Source organism: Sphaerodactylus townsendi, linkage group LG13, assembly GCF_021028975.2.
Source record: "Sphaerodactylus townsendi isolate TG3544 linkage group LG13, MPM_Stown_v2.3, whole genome shotgun sequence".
Lineage (NCBI taxonomy): Eukaryota > Metazoa > Chordata > Lepidosauria > Squamata > Sphaerodactylidae > Sphaerodactylus > Sphaerodactylus townsendi.
In genome coordinates, this window is record NC_059437.1 from 54,140,017 (window position 1) to 54,159,234 (window position 19,218).

The following is a 19,218-nucleotide window of genomic DNA, read 5'->3' on the forward strand; positions in this document are numbered from 1 at the left end:
AACACGGCCACACAGCCCGGAAACCACACAGCACCCCAGTGATTCCGGCCGTGAAAGCCTTCGACAATCTTTATTATAGTTGTAGACCAGCATAATGTAAATAAGATGCAATTAAAAGGATAAAATATATTAAAACTGTAATTATATACTTTAAAGAATCTAATGGCAGAAGGATTCTGGAGAGGGTGAAACATCAAATTCAGGACATTTGTCTACATAGTGGTGGGGGCCACTTCAAAAGCCAAGAGACGGGGCTTTATTCTATTATGCAAATATAAGCATGCTTAATTTGCATGCCACACATTTTAATTTTATCATATTTAAACTTGCACAGTGGAAAGAGTTCTGTAGACATCGTTCAAACAAGCAACGCATGGTGCCTCATTACCATTTTAATTCCATACCCATACTAACCCTAAATTCAAGTCTAGCAGCACTTCTAGCCCAACAAGATTTTGAAGGTATCTGACGAAAGTCTTGTTGGTCTCTAAGGTGGTACCCGTCTGCAGCAATGCAGTTAGATGCAACATGGCTGCTCTCTAAAACCCTACTAATCCTGTTTCAATCAGACATCAGCAGAAGCCCTTGTTCCTGTGGACTGCTTACCTGTACACCCCCTCTGTGGTATTCAATGCAGTAATTCCAGCCACGAGTGAATCAGCAACATGGTACTTGCCGTCATTCATGGCTCTGTCAAACTGGATCTTTTGATCACAAAGCATCCACAGCTAAGAAGAGAGGGTTTTGAGAAACATGACAGAATTCTTATCCAATTTCTACTGTTCCAACAAAGAGAGCATTTTAAACTTATTCCCTTCCACGATAGATAGCGATGTGAAATGAGGACTAAAAGAAGGGGAAAGGAAGCAGGTGATGGGAGAACAGGAAATACTATTGTGAAGAGGCAATGGACTCTCTGAAGGCTTTAGTTACCCTAAAATGTACCCATGAGCACATGAATCTGTGTTCGAACCATTGCCTGAGTGCCGCCTGCCTCCTCCCGCAAAGAGGCAATACGGTATAAAAACAAGCCCCGGATCAGCAGCCACTGCAAACTGATCCTTAATTCAGTGCAGGGGTTGCATGCGGAGTTGTACAGAGGTCAATAAAGCCTAGAACGTTTGCAGACCCTTCAGGAAACTTGCAGGCTAGAAACTGGACCTCACCTGTGCATGCTGACTGTTGGGGGGGAATCTCTCTTTCAGGTGCTTCAGGATTTCTGAGGCTGCTGCAAAATAGCCCTGAAACACAAAGGGAGGGTGGACAGTCAGTAGTTGAGGAAGTCATGCTCTGAAGAGAGATTTTGATGTCTGCGCAAACTCTTTGGCACTGGCCACAATACTGGCCGCTGATGGGAATTGGGAATTGTAGTCCATGGACATCTGAAGTGAAGAAGAAGAGAGTGAAGAAGAGTTTGGATTTATATCCCCCCTTTCTCTCCTGCAGGAGACTCAAAGGGGCTTACGATCTCCTTGCCCTTCCCCCCTCACAGTAAACACCCTGTGAGGTAGGTGGGGCTGAGAGAGCTCCGAGAAGCTGTGACTAGCCCAAGGTCACCCAGCTGGCGTGTGTGGGAGTACACAGGCTAATCTGAATTCCCCAGATAAGCCTCCACAGCTCAGGCGGCAGAGCTGGGAATCAAACCCGGTTCCTCCAGATTAGATACACGAGCTCTTAACCTCCTACGCCACTGCTGCCAGTGCCAGGGTTGGACACCTCTGGTCTAAGGAGACTGGCAGTAGGTATCAGGCAGAGGTTCTTCATCTCAACTCCTAGCTGGCCCTTTCAAATGGAGGTGCCAGGAAACTTTCAAGTTTATTACTTTATAATACAACAGAAATTTTTTTAGATATATGGCAACCATTAGTAAAATTTTTGCAAACAAAGAATATAATAAACTATCTTTGTACCTGCAATGCTGACAAATTCATGCTAGAATGAATTGTAATTAAGTAGATATGGTTTAGAGAGGAAGTCCAAACTCTTTTTTCTCTTTTCTTTTCTTTCTCTTTTACTGATCTTCTCCTTTCTCTCTTATCTCCTTCTGACTTTCCTTGTTAGCTCATGCTTTCTTCTCTTTCTTCTTCTCTACTTACACATATGCCTAATTTCCCTCTTATAGTTTCGTATATACGATAACTCTTTTTATGTCTCACAAATTTGACAGGTTATTTACTTTTTATATAACGGTCGATATAATGTAATTGATGAAACGCTCCAGATATGTACAATTAGACTTTGTGAATGTAAAGTCCTGACAACTGTCTTGTAAGAGAAACAGTGAGACAATTGTAAATCTTATCTTTACTGTACTAATATGATTCTAATCTCCAATAAAAAATTTTTTAAAAGTCAAATGAAGGTGCCAGGAGCCTTCTGCATGCCGCTCTCCAATAACCTGTCCCTATTGTGGGCTACAGATAAAGAAATGGGTCAGTTCAGAAGCAGAACCCCACATCTGTTGGACTCACCCACGCGGAGACACCCCTCTTCCTCACGTGCCACGTGCCAGTTGCAATCCTTCCTCAACCTTTCCAGTTTTAACCAGAGAGGAAGGCAGCCACGGATGGCTTGAAAGCCAAGCACCGGGCTTCTCACCTGCTCGGCGTGCAGCTCGGCCAGGTGGCACAGCACCACCGCAAAGGACTCGGTGTTGTTCTGCTGGATGCCCACGTTCACGGCCTCCAGGCTGTTCATGCTCAGCAGCATCTGGGCCTGCTGGAGGGCCATGGTGCTAAGGAGAGAGGTCAGTTAGCAAGGTGCAACGTACATCAGTCCCAATACCTGAGGCTGTCTGCATTCTGTTCAGGGCTGCGTGGACTCCCTAACACTGTGCCACGGAAAAGGTCGATATTGCAACCTGCAAAAATTAGGGAAATTAGGGAATCTGCATCAATTGTTCTGGTTTTGCTAGCTGTGGAGAGCAACCAGGAGATCCATTAAGAACATCATTCAGCTACCTCTCCTTAGACTTCATCAGTGAATGGGGGGTCTGTGGCTTAGTGGCAGAGCATCTGCTTGGCACACTGAAGACTCCATGTTCAATTCCCAGCCTCTCCAGCCAAAAGGATCTAGGGATAAGTGATCGGAAAGACTTCTGCTGGAGACCTGGAGCTGCTGCCAGTCTGAGCAGACAGGACTTACCTTGATAGACCAAGGTTATGATTCAGTACGAGGCAACTTCATGTGTCCAATTCCTTCATAACCACAATAACTAGAAGTCTGCACCTCTCTTTAAATGAAAGCAGCAGCCCCTGGGAAGATCCCCTGTGCTCAGGGCCACTGGTTGGTTTTCCCACAAAGGCAGAAAACATGATATGTGTATTCTACAGCAGGTTTAAATATACCATCTTTTCTCTTATGAGAAAGATATACACTGGGTCACTGAATCACAGAGTTGAAAGAGACCCCAAGGGCCATCAAGTCCAATCCACCTGCCATGCAGGAACACACGATCAAAGCACTTCTGACATATGTTCATCCAGCCTCTGTTTAAAAACCTCCAAAGGAGACTCTACAACCCTCCGAGGCAATGGTCAATGGACCATTGAAGAGGACAACATATATGAGGAAATCCTGGGGTTATTTATTATTAGACCTGCAAGACTACCTACCACAGTCATAAAGATCTCAAAAAGCAACCCTCTTTTTGTCTGGAACCTTGTGTAGTCTTTGACAACTGAGGAAGGCCATCTGGCTGAACGTTCATTATAGGCCCGTGGTGGTGAACCTTTGGCACTCCAGATGTTATGGACTACAATTCCCATCAGCCCCTTCTGGCATGGCCAATTGGCCATGCTGGCGAAGGCTGATGGAAACCAACCAGTCCATCTGGAAGCATAAGGATTAAGCCACTGTAACTCAAACTATTTAGGGCCCTATTTGCATTGTTGTTTTTAGCTGGCAATAAATATATCTATTTAATCCCATATGACAATTGTTTATTATTTAACTAATTTTTGCAATTGAATTAATTGGCCCTACACATGTATTCATTCCTGACCTTTGGGGTCCTTAATTCTGTTGTTTTAGGGCTCAGTTCCCACCCCCCACCCACGTGGTTTATCTAGCAGGCAGAGTCCTAACAATACCAGTCGCCCTTGGAAGATGTTCAGTGAAGCACCTGCGACCGTAGAGCCTCCAAATAGCCGTCTTCTGGGCAATGCTGATGTCGATAAGCTCGGACAGGCTGTGCTTCCAGTGTAGGAGGTCGGAGACCTTCAAGGCATCCATTAGATTGCTGGCTGTCTTCCCCGCAAAAGCTCTTTGCTGAACCAAGGACTGGATCCCCAGGGAGGCTAAATACTAGGAACGAAGGAGGAGGGGAAGGGGAAGAAACGTGCATTTTAGAGAGGAAACCATTCATCAGTGACAAGTCCTAGTAAAAAGACAACAGCTCACTTAACAAAGCTTACAGAATTGCAGGGTTCTTTACAGATGAAGCGGGCAGGAGGCAGAGAAGGGGGGAGAACTTGGGGCGTATTCTGAGCCCCCTTCTGCAATTTAACATGCACACAGGCTTGGGTAGAATTGTAGGCCCCTTTTAGATTTCTCACTCTTCTGTAGGTCTGCCATCACCCACATTCAGAAACTAGCCCTGGCTGTATAATTAACTGTCCCAAATTACCATAAGCTTTCGGGGAGGGGGGGGGGGGGACACCAAATTTCTAGTCCACATGGCTGAAGGGAGAGGCTGAAACATGTGGACAATGTCTGGTGAAGCCAAGCAAGACTTCAGTCGCTGGCACAGTTCCTTCTCACCATTTTCTCCATCCAGGTTTTTAAGATCAGCAGAGTTTGGGCTTCAAAACAAAGCAAAACCCAAATAGCTTTTCAAGAGCAGCGCAGTGTGTTACCACGCAAGTTATTCCAATGTGCTCAGAATCTTCACAATCCCTGGGTCCACCCTCAAACTTCTAAGAGCTGTAATACTGGTTGAAAAAGTGTCTGAAGACTTAAAGTCTAGCCTTGCTGCCCGTGGGCCCCTTTCTCCTGACTTCTTCCCCCCTATGGAGCATCAGAGGTCAAGGGTTACACTTCCAGCAACAGAGAGGGACTATCTCTTTGAATGCTCCTTCAAGACTGGCCTTCCTGCACACAAACTGGACTGAAAAGAAGCCGCTGAGCTCTGCATACAGGGATTGTTCTGTGGTTTCATGCAGGGAGGGTATTTATGCACCCACTCTCCTTTGCAGCCTGTGTAGACCAAGATAAGCTTTTGCCACTCAGTTCTCACAACTGTTATCAACCAGCCTGAAGATTCCATTTGAGCGAAGACGTACCGGCAATCCAAAATGCACCGCCTAACTACCAGAACCAGCTTCAAAAGCTGCCAACTGTCGGAATTTTTCTGCTTCCGGATGTACAAATAGCTCTGGAAAGAGAAAGGGACTAGTACTACAGAAGACTTCTTCATGACATGTTCCCGAGGCCTGTGAAAATAGAAAGCAGCCTAACACCTCTTTGCATAAGTAAGCACCCTTTAGGAGCAGAAGGCAAAGAAATGAACACCTGAAGAATGGTTGCCTGAGGAAAGCTGGAATCAAGCTAGACTACACTGGGCCAAAGAGTTGCCTCTGGGCTGACTTGGACTGATACTGATCAAGGCACAGAAGACTTCCAAGCCACAGTGCAGAATAGCATGCTGCCTCTGGTCCAGGAGGGAGGGACACTATCCTGCAGGCAATAGTAGCAGCCGACAACCCCGCCCTCCGACCATTGTCCACTTCCCTCTTTTAAAACTTTAGCGCTGGCACCCACTGGCATCCTGAATAGCGAGTTCCATCGTGTTCCTTCTATGTCTGCTTGCAAAAAGCACATAACCTGTTTCTTTTGGGAGGTCTGGCAGGATGCAGTGACTTTACATCCTCAGTGTCAAAATGTAAAAACAAGTGCCCGTTCTCCCACTTAGCTACAGGGCCCCGAAGGACCAGATTTTATCTTTGCTCCACCAAACAGGTGCATTTGCAGGCACAAGTCTCAGACCGTTGGACTCTTGAGCGGCGGGTGGGGCTTCCCGCACTGCCAAGCTCTAGCTTGCTGGCTTGCAATCCAAAGAGACTTCAGAGCTTCAGCAACTGTGAGCCTTGAAGCTTGGGAATCATGCACCTATAGGCTTAGGAGCAGGGGCTACTGGAAACACTGCGACTCTCAAGATGTTCAGGAACTACAATTCCCATCAAGCTCTGTAAGCGCGTGCAGGGACTGACATGGCTTCAAATCAAGGAGCCTGGTTCCGGAGGGCACCAGGGTTCCCTACCCCTGTTCTAGGCAGCCATGTGCCTGTGGAGCAGTGGCTGTGTGTAATGGAGATAACAAGGAAGCCAGGGCTGGGTCAGACATGACCCTAAGCCAAGAGTCATCCCAGCTCTGGTGCTTCAGGTCTACATGGACCTGATTCCACATCAACCCATATGGCAACTTGGTCAGGCTATAGAATTGTAGTCCATGAACTCTCCTCTTGAGCCAAGAGTTGAGACACCCCTGACCTCAAGGAGAAGAAGGGACTGGATTTACTGTCCCCCACTTTCTCTCTCACAGGAGGCTCAAAGGGGCTTTGAGCTAAATCCATGCACTTCAGCACTCACATGCCAAGCACCCTGTGGGGCAGGTGGAGCTGACAGGCAGGCTCCGAGAAGCTGCGACTTAGCCCAAAGTCAACAGCTGGCAGAGTGTACAGGCTAATCTGAGACCCCACGGAACAAACTCCACATTCGGGCAGCTTGAGCAGAGGCTGACCCAGTTCCTCCAGATTAGAGCACGAGCTCTGCCTCCTATGCCACTGCTGCATCCCATAAACAGGCTGGACTTGCCCCTCTCACTCTGCACAACCTTGGGATCTCTTCTTCTGCTTCCTGGTCCAGAACCTCTTTCACGTTGAGCATCAGAAAGGTTTGGTTGGATCAGACCGAGGGCTTAATTTTAGAGTTGGTTCCCACAGAGGCTAACTAAATGTGCCAGGACAACTATGCAGGGGCATAGAGGCCAAAGTGTTTCCTTGCAAGGGACGTCCAGTGGTACACTGCAGCTGACCTTGGAGGTTCTACTTAGCCACAGTAGCCTGCAACACCATCTTCAGCCTTTCTGCATGATTCGAAGTAGATTTTGTAGAACACCCTTTTCAAAGAATCTCATCCCCTTTGCAAAGCCATTAAAACTAAAGGTTGTTACTGCCACCTTGTGGCAGTGAGTTCCACACGTAAGTTGTCTGAAGTAATTTTTCTTGTGCTGGTCATGCATCTACTGTCTATTAACTTCATTGGGTGATTTCACCACAGGAGAGGGAGAAAACGTTCTAAGCCTTTTCTACAACAACAAGGAGATCGATCTGTAACTGACTGTGCACTATCAATTGAAATAACCCACTGCCTTCGGACCAGCCTTTCCTTACACCCTGTGCAATCTTGTGAACCCACAGGAAAGGCTGCGTGTAAATATTTTAACAATCCCGCCGCAATCACGAAGCTGCCTTAAACCAAATCAGACTCCTGGCCTGTCAAGATAAATGTTGTCGACTCAGACTGACAGCAGCTCCCCAGGGTCTCGGGGTAATTTATATCCAGTGGTGGCGAACCTATGGCATGGGTGCCAGAGGTGGCACTCAGAGCCCTCTCTGTGGGCACGTGGGCACAGAGTTCGTCATGTAGGGGGTGGAAAATTGCCCACCCCACCCCCCACACACACCTAGGCTGGCCTGGGCCGCTGGGCACGACGTATAGTTAAGTGCTGTTAAGCCCCACTGATTTTCATGGGAGGAACTGAAGCGCAATCCTGTACCTGGGAGTAAGCTCGGTTGCTGGCAATGGGGCTTGCTTCTAAACCCTCCTAGGGTCATGATTCACCCATTCGAAGCGTTGCATGGTTGCTTCGAAGCCACCAACCACCACCAAGCTTACTTCCAAGTAACGTGCGCCTTGGAGCCAACTGTTTTTTCCAAACTAAAACCTCAGTATTCAGGTTAAATGGCCGTGTTGGCACTTTGCGATAAATAAGTGGGTTTTGGGTTGCAGTTTGGGCACTCGGCCTCGAAAAGGTTCGCCATCACTGGTCTAATACTTTTAACTGGAGATGCCGGAGATCGAACCTGGGACCTTCTGAATGCAAAGCAGATGCTCTACTGGCGAGTCATAGCCACTCCCCTCCCCTTGACCCTCAGAAGTGGAAGGCTCCTGAGTTTTCAGAGGGAAAACATGCTTTTCTGCTCTTGAGAGCCAGCGTGGTGTAGTGGTCAAGAGCAGGTGAATTCTAATCTGGAGAACTGGGTTTGATTCCCCACTCCTCCACCTGAGTGGCAGAGGCTTATCTGGTGAACCAGATGTGTTTCCGCACTCCTACATTACTGCTGGGTGACGATCTTGGGCTAATCACAGTTCTTCGGAGCGCTCTCAGCCCCACCTACCTCACAAGGTGTCTGTTGTGGGGAGGGGAAAGGAAAGGAGCTTGTAGGCCACCTTGAGTCTCTTTAGAGGAGAGAAAGGTGGGGTATAAATCCAAACTCTTCTTCTTCTTCTTGAGTAGCAGCCCCACGGATATGCCTTTGAGATGAGCACATCCATTTTCAAACAGCAAGGAAATGAAACACTCGGTTTGCAGATAACAGAGTTTGCAGGGACCGTTGGTTCTCTGAGAACAGGAACCTTTCAATTGGCTAAAGACCAGAGCAGTTTTCCCAAGGAAAGAGGTGACTGAGACAGACAGAAGGAAAAAAGAATACAACATTAAGTTCTGTCACCCAGAGAAACCGTGGCAACTCACTAGTGGCCAAAGCGGCAGTGCAGAGCGGCCAGGTTCAGCGCAGCGTATCGCAGACTCCTGCCATAGCCCTCGTCGCCGTTGCTCTTGCTTTCGGCACCAGTGAGGATGAGACGGTCGAAGTAGTGGAGGAGGCTGTGAGTGGAGCTGAAGACATCTTGCACCCGGAGGCCGTTTAAATAGCTTAAGTAGTGCTGGAAAGAAACGCCACAGTGGGCCATCAGCAACAAGGTAGGCTCGCCGCAACTAATGGCCACGTGACTCACGAAGACATGCAGGGCGCATGCAGATGCAAGTGAGGGAAACATTTTGGCAAACTCTTCAGATATATGAGAAAGCAACAGGAAAAGATTTGGTTGGTTGCATAAAGTCCAATGTGAGATTTCCTCACCAGACCTCTGCTACTCCCACCCACAATCGTAAAATCATAGAGTTGGAAGGGGCCAAACGGGTCATCTAGTCCAAAGCAGGATCAGCCTAAACCCTAAGTATCCCTGACAAGTGTCTGCCTAGCCACTGCTAAAAGCTGCCAGTGGGGGGAAAGCACCAACACCTAGGCAGCTGTTTACATTCCTGAACTGCTCTTACTATAAATTCTTTCGCTAATATCCAGCTTTTACCTTCCTGCCCATAATTTATGCCCATTATTACGAGTCCTATCCTCTGCTGCCAACAGAAATAGCTCCATTCTCTAAGTGACAGCTCGTCAAATACTTAAAAGACAGCAATCATACCCCCCTCAATCTTCTCTTCTCCAGGCTGAGCATTCCCAAGTCCCTCAGCTTTTCTCTCAACACAGACACCTCCTCTCCAGCCTTCTCTCCTCTGCTCATTGTTTCTTCTCCCGCCCTTCCGGTGTAGCCTCCTCCTCTCCAGCCTTCTCTCCTCTGCTCATTGTTTCTTCTCCCGCCCTTCCGGTGTAGCCTCCTCCTCTCCAGCCTTCTCTCCTCTGCTCATTGTTTCTTCTCCCGCCCTTCCATTGTAGCCTCCTCCCAGCCCTTCCTTGGCCCGCTGCCTCTTCCTTGGCCTTTCCCCTTTCCTCAAGGCAAAGCACCCCAGACACCTCCTTCCTGAGGCCCAGGATCCAGCCTGCCTCTTGGCCACATTTGGGGTAACTCCAGCAATAACATCCAAAAGTAGACACCAAATTCCTCTGTGCGCTTTATGATGCAGAGAATGCTAAGTCTAGCAAGTGGCAGCGTGGGGTGTGGGGGTGGGAATACAAAACCACCTACCGCTTCAGCAAAATCAGGGTTAAATTTTAATAAGCTGTTCAGTTCCTTTTGTAAAGATGCCGGAGAAAGAGCTTTCGTTTCATCGTTTTTCAATAGAGAAGCCTGGCAGGACATTAAAAGTTGAACACATGTCAAGGTGGGGGCGGGGAGAGAAATATAAACACTCTTTAAGATTAAATACAAACTTTTGCCAGCTTAATTATGATAGGTCAAAGGCCAGTTAAAAGGACTGACAGAACGACGCCTTTAAAAAGCACCCTGTCATCTCAGAACCCTGAAGTCAGTACCACTAAACTCCCAAAGAACTACTTGGGTGTGCTCAAAAATGCATGTGATTGTTGAGGGTTTTTTTTCTTGAACAGAGGACTGCTTTGCATTCTACCCCCACCTAAAACAACATCACAATTCTGAAATTCCCATCATGCAGGGGGAGGGGAACCAGCAGAAGCAAATGCCCACCATCCTCCTGGGCAAGGGGTGTGTTAACGGCAGGGGGTTGACAATCACAGCTACAGTATAGATGAGATCCAGCGTGGTGTAGGGGTAAAGAGTGTGGGGCTCGAGCCAGGTTCGAAATCCCTACTCGTCCCATGGATGGATGGATGGATAGATGGAGGGAGGGAGGGAGGGAGGGAGGGAGGGAGGGAGGGAGGGAGGGAGGGAGGGAGGGAGGAAGGAAGGAAGGAAGGAAGGAAGGGAGGAAGGAAGGAAGGAAGGAAGGAAGGAAGGAAGGAAGGAAGGAAGGAAGGAAGGAAGGAAGGAAGGAAGGAAGGAAGGAAGGAAGGAAGGAAGGAAGGAAGGAAGGAAGGAAGGAAGGAAGGAAGGAAGGAAGGTAGGTAGGTAGGTAGGTGGGTGGGTGGGTGGGTGGGTGGGTGGGTAGGTAGGTAGGTAGGTAGGTAGTTATTGGGTTTTGTATACCGCCCTACCCCCAAAGGGCTCTGGGCAGTGAACAACACAAATCACATATATACAATAACCCTTAAATACATTAAAACAATTTAAAACGCAGCGATCAGTAACAAACAATGTCCGCAACAGCCCTCATTAAAACCCTCCCAAAAGGGGGGAGAAGGGGGTCCCATAGGTGGTAAGAGACCCAGAAGGTGAAGAGGAGGAGGGAGCAGGGGGCACCTATCAGCGACTGGACACTCCAAAAGCCCGGCGGAACAACTCCGTCTTACAGGCCCTGAGGAACTCACCAAGATCCCACAGGGCCCGGACAGCTAGAGGAAGAGTGTTCCACCAGGCAGGGGCCAGGGCTGTAAAGGCCCTGGCCCATGTGGAGGCCAGCCGCATCATTGAAGGGCCAGGGACTACCAGTCACTGAGTGACTTTGGGCCGGTGGCATGCTCTCAGCCTAATCTACCTCACTGGGTTGTTGTGAGGATAAAATGGAAGAGAGGAGAACCATGTAAACTACTTCGGGTCTCCACTGGGGGAAAAAGGTGGCATATAAGCAAACATTAATGGGAACCCTCCCAGGATAGTTGGGAAAATGCTGGTGGCCAGCTAATCCAGGGGGAAGCTCTGTCCAGTCAAGACAGCCGACAGGACCCACTGCCCAGTTCACAGACCTGTTGCGAGAGGAAGTATTCTGCTTGCTTCTGCGAAAGAGGCCCATTGCAAGATATTTCTTCCTCCCTGGGGGGGGGGGGAGGGAGAAAAAAGGATAAATGCAGTGAGATTTCTCTTTGAAGATTTAGACATTCTCAGGCTACCTTTTGGGCAAGGCAGGCAGGACATGAGGACATTTTGGGCAAACTGCCTCTGCAGCCCACTTGTTCACCACCCAGGAGGCCAAGAGAGGACGTGCGAGGGGCACTCTCTGCAGGGCAGCTGAGAGGATTACAAAAAGGGAAACCTGAGAGGTCCGTCAAAGTCTTCTTTCTCCATCTTTGTGTCGAGGCCCTCACTGGGCGTCAGCTCCATCTCGGCCTCCTCTCCGCCGCTCTTCTTCAGGTCCTCCTGGTAGTACTGCTGAAGCGCTGTGTACAGCTTGTACACTTGGCTGAAGGACAGCTTGTTGTAGGCCAGGATCATCTGACGCAGGAACAAGCCTGTGCAGGGGGCGGAGAAGAGGTCCTTGCCTTGAACTCACTCCCGGGGCAAGCTCACAGTTGATGAAGTTCTAACTAAGGATGCTGCTGGAGTCCAGATTCCCTAAGCTTGAGGGGGAGGAGGCAGTGGTGGGATCCAAAAATTTTAGTAACAGGTTCCCATAATGGTGGGATTCAAACAGTGGTGTAGCACCAATGGGGCTGGGCTGGGCATGTCGGGGGCGTGGCCAGGCATTCCGGGGGCGGGGCATTAATCATTTCTCTGTTGCTGTAAAAAAAAAGTTCCTAATTTCCAGCTGGTATCTTTCTGTCCATAATTTAAACTCATTATAGCAAGTCCTATCGTCTACTGCCAACAGAAACAACTACTTCTCCTCTAATTGACTGCCTGTCAAATACTTAATACTTTCAAATACTTAATTTTGTTTCTAGAAATAAAAAGGATACTTTCCTTAAACAAGGAACTTTACCATATTGCTAAAACATGTTTTTTTAGAACAGCCCAACAGGGGAGGAAATTATCTGTTTTTTCTACTGCTTTGCCTAACCAGCCACATAGGAAACAACAGGACTTTATAACTTTTGGACCTAATAGAATTTCTAACGGAAAAGCAGACCCAATTAGTAACCCCCTCTCGGCACACACAAATAATTAGTAACCCACTCTCGGGAACTGGTGAGAACCTGCTGGATCCCACCTCTGGGAGGAGGGTGCTATGTTGGGGGCTTAAAACACACTCCTCTGTTACAGGCCAGGAGGAATTGAGGGAGTGAGGGATGATTTTGGAAAAACCAAACCAATAACATTCCCCTTCTGGATTCTATTGCAGCTCGAGTGGACTAGTTTGATATCTCTCCAACTGAAAAAGGTTTCCAGTTTTCAAAAAAAGAAGTTCAAGCTATCATCTCTTAATAATGCCATCAACTTCGCCATTTCTGAATATTCTGTAACTTTCAGAATCCAGTCCTCTTCTGTTGGGATCTTATTACGTCTCTATTTTTGTGCGTATAAAATTCTTCCTGCAGTTGTCATATACATAAACAAAGTTTTATATTGCTTAGGAAAGTCCTCTCTCATAATTCCCAACAGAAGAGCCTTAGTTTTTTAAACTGTTATCTTCAGAATCTTTTGTACTTCCTTAAGTATCATATTTCAAGGGCACTCTGAAGACTTCCTGTGTGAGAATTGTGGGAAGCAGGGAGGAAGGGTAGATTCATATTCAGCATCTTGGGCCAAAGGAGACAGGCCAAGAAAACGCTTGCACCTGCACAGGATTCTCCCAGACCTATAACTGTGTGTAGGTAGCTTGGCTAAGCATATGAAGCAACCACCTGTCTTATAAACTTAGAATAAATGGCATAGTACCTACGACACTGGTCTTGTGAACATCTGGTTCTGGTCTATTGAATGCCTCTGAGAGGTCATCGAAGAACTGCTCCATGTCTTTCAGTTCTCCCGCTGCCATCAGCTTTATCCTACAAACAAAGCCAGTTTATGAATCCATCCTGTTCCAATTCACAACACAGCCCCAAAAACACGAAGGGTCTTTCAGAGCAGTTCACAATATGGCAGCTCCAAATGAAACACCACCCAGCCCATGCTCTAGCCTGTGAGTACACCTCAAATCATTATATTCATATCTAGATATCTAAGAGAGACCCCCATTTCCTATAACTGCATGTGCGCATGTGTTAAATACTGCCAAACTGTAGTGCAGGTTTACCAGAAGGCAAATGGGATGTGAACTTCCTCCTAACTTCAAAACAAAGAAGAAAAAGAGTTTGGATTTATATCCCCCCTTTCTCTCCTGCAGGAGACTCAAAGGGGCTGACAATCTCCTTGCCCTTCCCCCCTCACAACAAACACCCTGTGAGGTAGGTGGGGCTGAGAGAGAGCTCCGAAGAACTGTGACTAGCCCAAGGTCACCCAGCTGGCGTGTGTGGGAGTGCACAGGCTAATCTGAATTCCCCAGATAAGCCTCCACAGCTCAGGCGGCAGAGCTGGGAATCAAACCCGGTTCCTCCAGATTAGATACACGAGCTCTTAACTTCCTACGCCACTGCTGCTTACTAACTTCATTTATTAAGCTTGCGATGTCATCTGCTAAATCTTTCAAGAAACGTTTTGTTGAAAATGTTGAGGTTTGATGCAGATACCATTGTGGTGAAAGGGAGCACATTTTCAGAAAACAGGAACACTTGCCTTATTTGCACTAAGCTTGCTAGCTGGGAGCAGCATTCTTCAATGGCCTTAATCAGTCGAGAAAGGGTCATATCAGGGCCCTGCAGAAAGCACAAGGAAAAACATTTCAACTAATGAATTTGGATCGTATGATCAGCAAAACTTCATCAGCTCAACTGCCTTTAACCGCAACTGGAAGGAATCCCCCACAAACACTCCAGTGATTCCCAAGCTAATTGCTGTTGAAAGAGATGTGCTAATGTATCACAATAAATAAATGAATGATACAAAAAGAGGCTTCAAACAATTAAACATTCAGCACATTTACCCACAGAAGATGCAGCTCACTGCACTGTTGCCAGTTGACATGCTCAGACTAAGTCTTCTCCTAACCAGCCTGTCCCAGGAACAGGTAACTCTGCCGTCTCTCTGCTCTGGTTACAACCGGATCACTCACTCCTGATGCAAAGCTGTATTTGAATTATGAGCCTGCAGGAAATGTTGCCTTTTGCATCTGAACATAAGTCCCTGATCTGCCTCTGACTTCTGCCAATCAGGATGCAGCCCCAGTCTATCAGTTTGTGCACAGGATGTAGGCTGCGCTAAAGACAGGTAATTCACAACTTTACATATGGTGGATCTGGGCTTCAGCTATGAAAAAGTTTGGAAAACAGTGCACAATGAGATGCAGTGAAGGGAAGGAGGGGGCTCTCCTCTTTGGAGGTCTTTTAAAAGTGCTTGCAAGTCCTCCCTGTTTGTCAGGGCTTTTGAGGGGGTCTGAATGACAGGCATGGTGAAGGGGAAGGGGTTTGCTATTTTATCTTGGGTTTTAACTGGTAACACAGCAATTATTATTGTCGGGATCATCTGCTCTTACTGCATTGCCTTATACCCTGTGATCTACTTTCTGTATTTTTATAGCATGCTTTTGCTTTAGATGTTTGTATTCTTATTCTGTAATTCTCGCCCTCCTTGCATGGATTATTGTCTTATGCTGTTTGATCACACTGCTTTATATTCTGCAAACTGCCTTGAGTCTCAGCGAGAAAAGCAAGACTCAAAATAAAATAAAAAAACAGATGACAAGTTGATATCTTAAATTCCTCTTGGCATGAAAGGCGCAGTCTTTAATTCTGCTTGCCATACAGCTTGCTAAAGGCACAAGAGTCCTGCCATTAAAAAATCAGCCACAAGACAAAGATAATAGCTCCCAGCAGAGAGGGTTCATTTTCAGGCTGTCTTGAACTCCATAAACTTTCATTTTACAAATTAAGTTACAGGCAAAAGGTATGTCTCAAGGGTCTTAGAGGATGTGGTTCAAATCAAACCATGACTACGAATTCAACAGAGAACATGAGGTTTACCACCATCTATACTCTACTGAAATTTTTTGAAGGGGCAGCTGTCTTAACTTACTGCAACAAAACCAGAAAAAAGAGTTTTGCAGCCCCTTGTAAGTGAACAGATTTGTGAAGACATAAATGTTGGTGGACTATAGCCAATACAATCCACTGCAATTATCCTTGCATCAAAATCTTTTATATATACACACACATATATGTTGGCAGAGGGAAAAAACCTGAACTTTGAAGTTAAAGAGCAATTAAATATGAATGGTACAGCTGACGTTTCCATGCAGTGTGTGGCTCTATATAAGACAAGCACAGCAACCATTTAAGACAGCAGTACTAAATTTTGTTAATTTTCCTAGGCTTGTTAAGCCAGTACTACAATTGCAGCTAGTTGAAGGCAGCCGGGAAAGAGGAAGACCAACATGAGATGGATTGATCCAATAAAGGAAGCCACAACCTTCAGTTTGCAAAATCTGAGCAAAAATGATAGGATGTTTTGGATTCATATGTTTGCCACTACTCAGAAACAACTTGACAGCACATAATACACAATTATAAGTATTATATTAGCTTACAGCTGTTAAGAATATTGTTCTAGGAGGGTCACTATGTTAGTTTGTTGCAGCAAAAATAAATGGCAGTCTTGTAGCAATTTAACAACTGGAGGAAGGAAAGAGTTGCGGTGGATACAAGAATGAGTAAAGGGCTTGGAGCTCTGGATCCTGTGTTGAGTTTGCGGATTTTGCCCTGGCCAAGCCCTTTACGCAATTCAACAACTAACATCATTGCAGCATAAGCTTTGAAGGACTGCTTCTTCAAATGCTATGAAAAGTACGTTGTATTCCATGGAACTTTATTCTGGAATAAAAATTGTTGTACTTTAAGGTACCACTTATTTAGCAGTCATTGAGACTGCTTTATATATGACTACTTTCTAACAGTCATTGAGACTACTTTATATATGATCACACTTTATCCAGAAATGGTATAGATGGAACCTCTTACGTTTTACTGTTCTGTAAAACCGGTTTAATTTGTTTGCCAAGGTATTTGTACATTCACATATGTGGGCTGAATTCCACATCTTATGGCACAATAAGCCGGGGAGGGGGGGGGGGGCGTCACAACAACTCTTTATTCTTCTTGTGTAACCCTGGTGGTGGTAGTAAGTGCTGTCAAGTTGTTTTCAAGGCAAGGGAGGTTCACAGGTGGTTTGCCATTGCTTTCCTCTCTTGCCTTGACTTGAATGGACCAAATGAAATGGTGCTTGTCGGATCTTGGAAGTTAAGCAGGGTTGGCTGTAGTTAGTGTTTGGGTGGGAGCCTACCAAGAAAGGCCAGGATTGCCACACAGGGCCAAGCAATGGAAAACCACCTCTATTGGTCAATTGCCTGGAAAACCTTCAGGGGTCCCTCTAATTTGACTTTTGACTTGACAGCACTTTGCACCACCCCTAATGGAAAGGATGTTCCTTTCAGCAGGACATGCTCACCACACAACAGATCTACTCCCCCTCCTCTCCAACCCTTGCTTCATCTGAAGCCGAACAAGATATGACGTCCACAGAGGTGTAGCCAAGGACCCAAAAATATCTGGCCAGAGTTCCAGTTTGGTGGAACTTCCTGTCAGCTGGGACCAGGACCATGCAGAACTTGGCTCAGTTCTGCAGAACCTGTAAGACAGAGATGTTACACCGGGTCTTTGGTTGAGGCAACAACAGCTTTCCAACTAGCTGGCCTCCGGATCCACTTGTCCCAACCCTCCCTTCACCTGATGTGAGCTTGAACGATAGAGGGAGGGATGGGATTTTTTTGAAGATTACAATTAATTGGCAACATAAATTAAATTGGAAAATATTGACGTCGTAAGAATTTAAAGGCATTTTAGACCATTATTACAGAATCTTAGTGCAGTCTGTTTTGAAATTGTTGTTTTATAGATGGTTTTAAAAGAAGAAGAAGAGTTTGGATTTATATCCCCCCTTTCTCTCCTGCAGGAGACTCAAAGGGGCTTACAATCTCTTTGCCCTTCCCCCCTCACACCCTGTGAGGTGGGTGGGGCTGAGAGAGCTCCAAAAAGCTGTGACTAGCCCAAGGTCACCCAGCTGGTGTGTGTGGGAGTGCACAGGCTAATCTGAATTCCCCAGATAAGCCTCCACAGCTCAGGTGGCAGAGCGGAGAATCAAACCTGGTTCCTCCAGATTAGATACACGAGCTCTTAACCTCCTACGCCAATGCTGCTCATACTGTTATATGTGGCGGATATGATGCCTTTGAATATTGTTAGTTACCCTGAGCCTGGCTTTTGAGTCAGGAAAGGGCAGGATACCGAATTTAATAAAATAAAAATGACCCAACAGTAATGCTGTTAGCCAGTGGCACTGGGAAGCAGCATTACTCTTTGGTAATTATAATAAAAACAAGAGGCCTTGGCTGCAGCAATGGTAACACACCTCTGTGGACCTCGTCCCTAGCCTCAGCACTTTTGCCTTTTCCTATTCCGACCTGAAGCAGCAGCAGCAACATGCGGTTGAGACTGCGCCTCTCGAGCAGGCTGAGGTAAGGCCCGTCGCGGCCCATCTCGCTGATCAGCACCAGCAACGCCGTCTTGTAGGGGGTGACCCAGTCTTTGATGCCGAAGACGTTGGCGTGCACCACCCCGTTGGTCATCATGGGGTTGAAGTACAGGCTCTCGTGCACGCTGGCCATGGCCGCGGGCGCTTCTCCTTCCGTCCTTCTTGCCGGTCCGCCGGGCCTGCTAAGCCAGTTGTCGGAATGGGGGCTCTCGCACACTGACTACGCCACCATTTTGCGGCCGGCCGGCAATCTAAGGGAGCTCAACGAGACCCGCTCCCTTCTCAGCAGCCGCAGCGGAACCTTTGGGACCGGGAGTCAAGTTTCCACCCGAGCCCAATAATGAAGGCTACTAACTCAGGGCGCCGTCGCCGGGGTTGGTACGTTCGTTATTGGGCTCGGGTGGAAACTTGACTCTGTGTTCCAAAGGTTCCGCTGTGGCTGCTGAGAAGGAAACAGGTGCGCGGTACGAATCCTGATGCTGAAGGCGGAGGTGCCAGGACCGAGGTGGGAGCCAGATGTCTGGGGAAGGATGATACGTAGCGGGAGGAAATGCTAGATTTGTAGAGGAAAGGATGACAAGATGAGTTATCCCCTGAAGGTTTGTCATTATACAGGAGTCCACTGTCCCTTCAACAGAAGTTATTTCGGTGCTGCGAACTACAACTCAGAGTGACTGTCCGCATTTTCCTTTTTGGGGGGGTCTTTACTTCCCCTAAATACGGTTAGAAGGTATCTATGAACGTATGACATTGTGTGGACATGTGGTAAGGTAAGGGAGTATGTTATTAAGGGGAACACGCACAAAAGACAGTCTGTACAGAAACTGAGCTGTTGTTGACAAGAAAATGTTTTCCATGTAGGAATGCTTTCCATGTAGGAATGCTTCCAGAATGCAATTCTGAGATAAGCAAACTTTGTATGAATGAAGGTGTCACACTTCTGACAAATTGTGTAGCAAGGAGTTTTTCATATTTCATTCAGCAAGGTCCAGTTTTCTCAATCCATTTGTGATTTGTTCTCTGAACTGTTTTCCTGTTATCCCCATAGAATGGACTATTAGCAAGA

General features: G+C 46.9%; 1 protein-coding gene across 1 annotated transcript; it reads right to left on the reverse strand.

Annotated features, from left to right (window-relative positions):
* Positions 1 to 565: 565 nt before the first annotated feature.
* On the reverse strand, positions 566 to 18,467 carry ANAPC5 (anaphase promoting complex subunit 5). Its single transcript, XM_048513868.1, is given in 14 exon segments — positions 566 to 728; positions 1,167 to 1,241; positions 2,599 to 2,734; positions 4,124 to 4,305; positions 5,283 to 5,318; positions 5,321 to 5,432; positions 8,564 to 8,647; positions 8,755 to 8,945; positions 9,987 to 10,088; positions 11,561 to 11,627; positions 11,848 to 12,043; positions 13,410 to 13,519; positions 14,247 to 14,326; positions 18,082 to 18,467. Coding segments are annotated over 14 exon segments (1,701 nt in total). The 5' UTR covers positions 18,286 to 18,467; the 3' UTR covers positions 566 to 602.
* Positions 18,468 to 19,218: the final 751 nt, after the last annotated feature.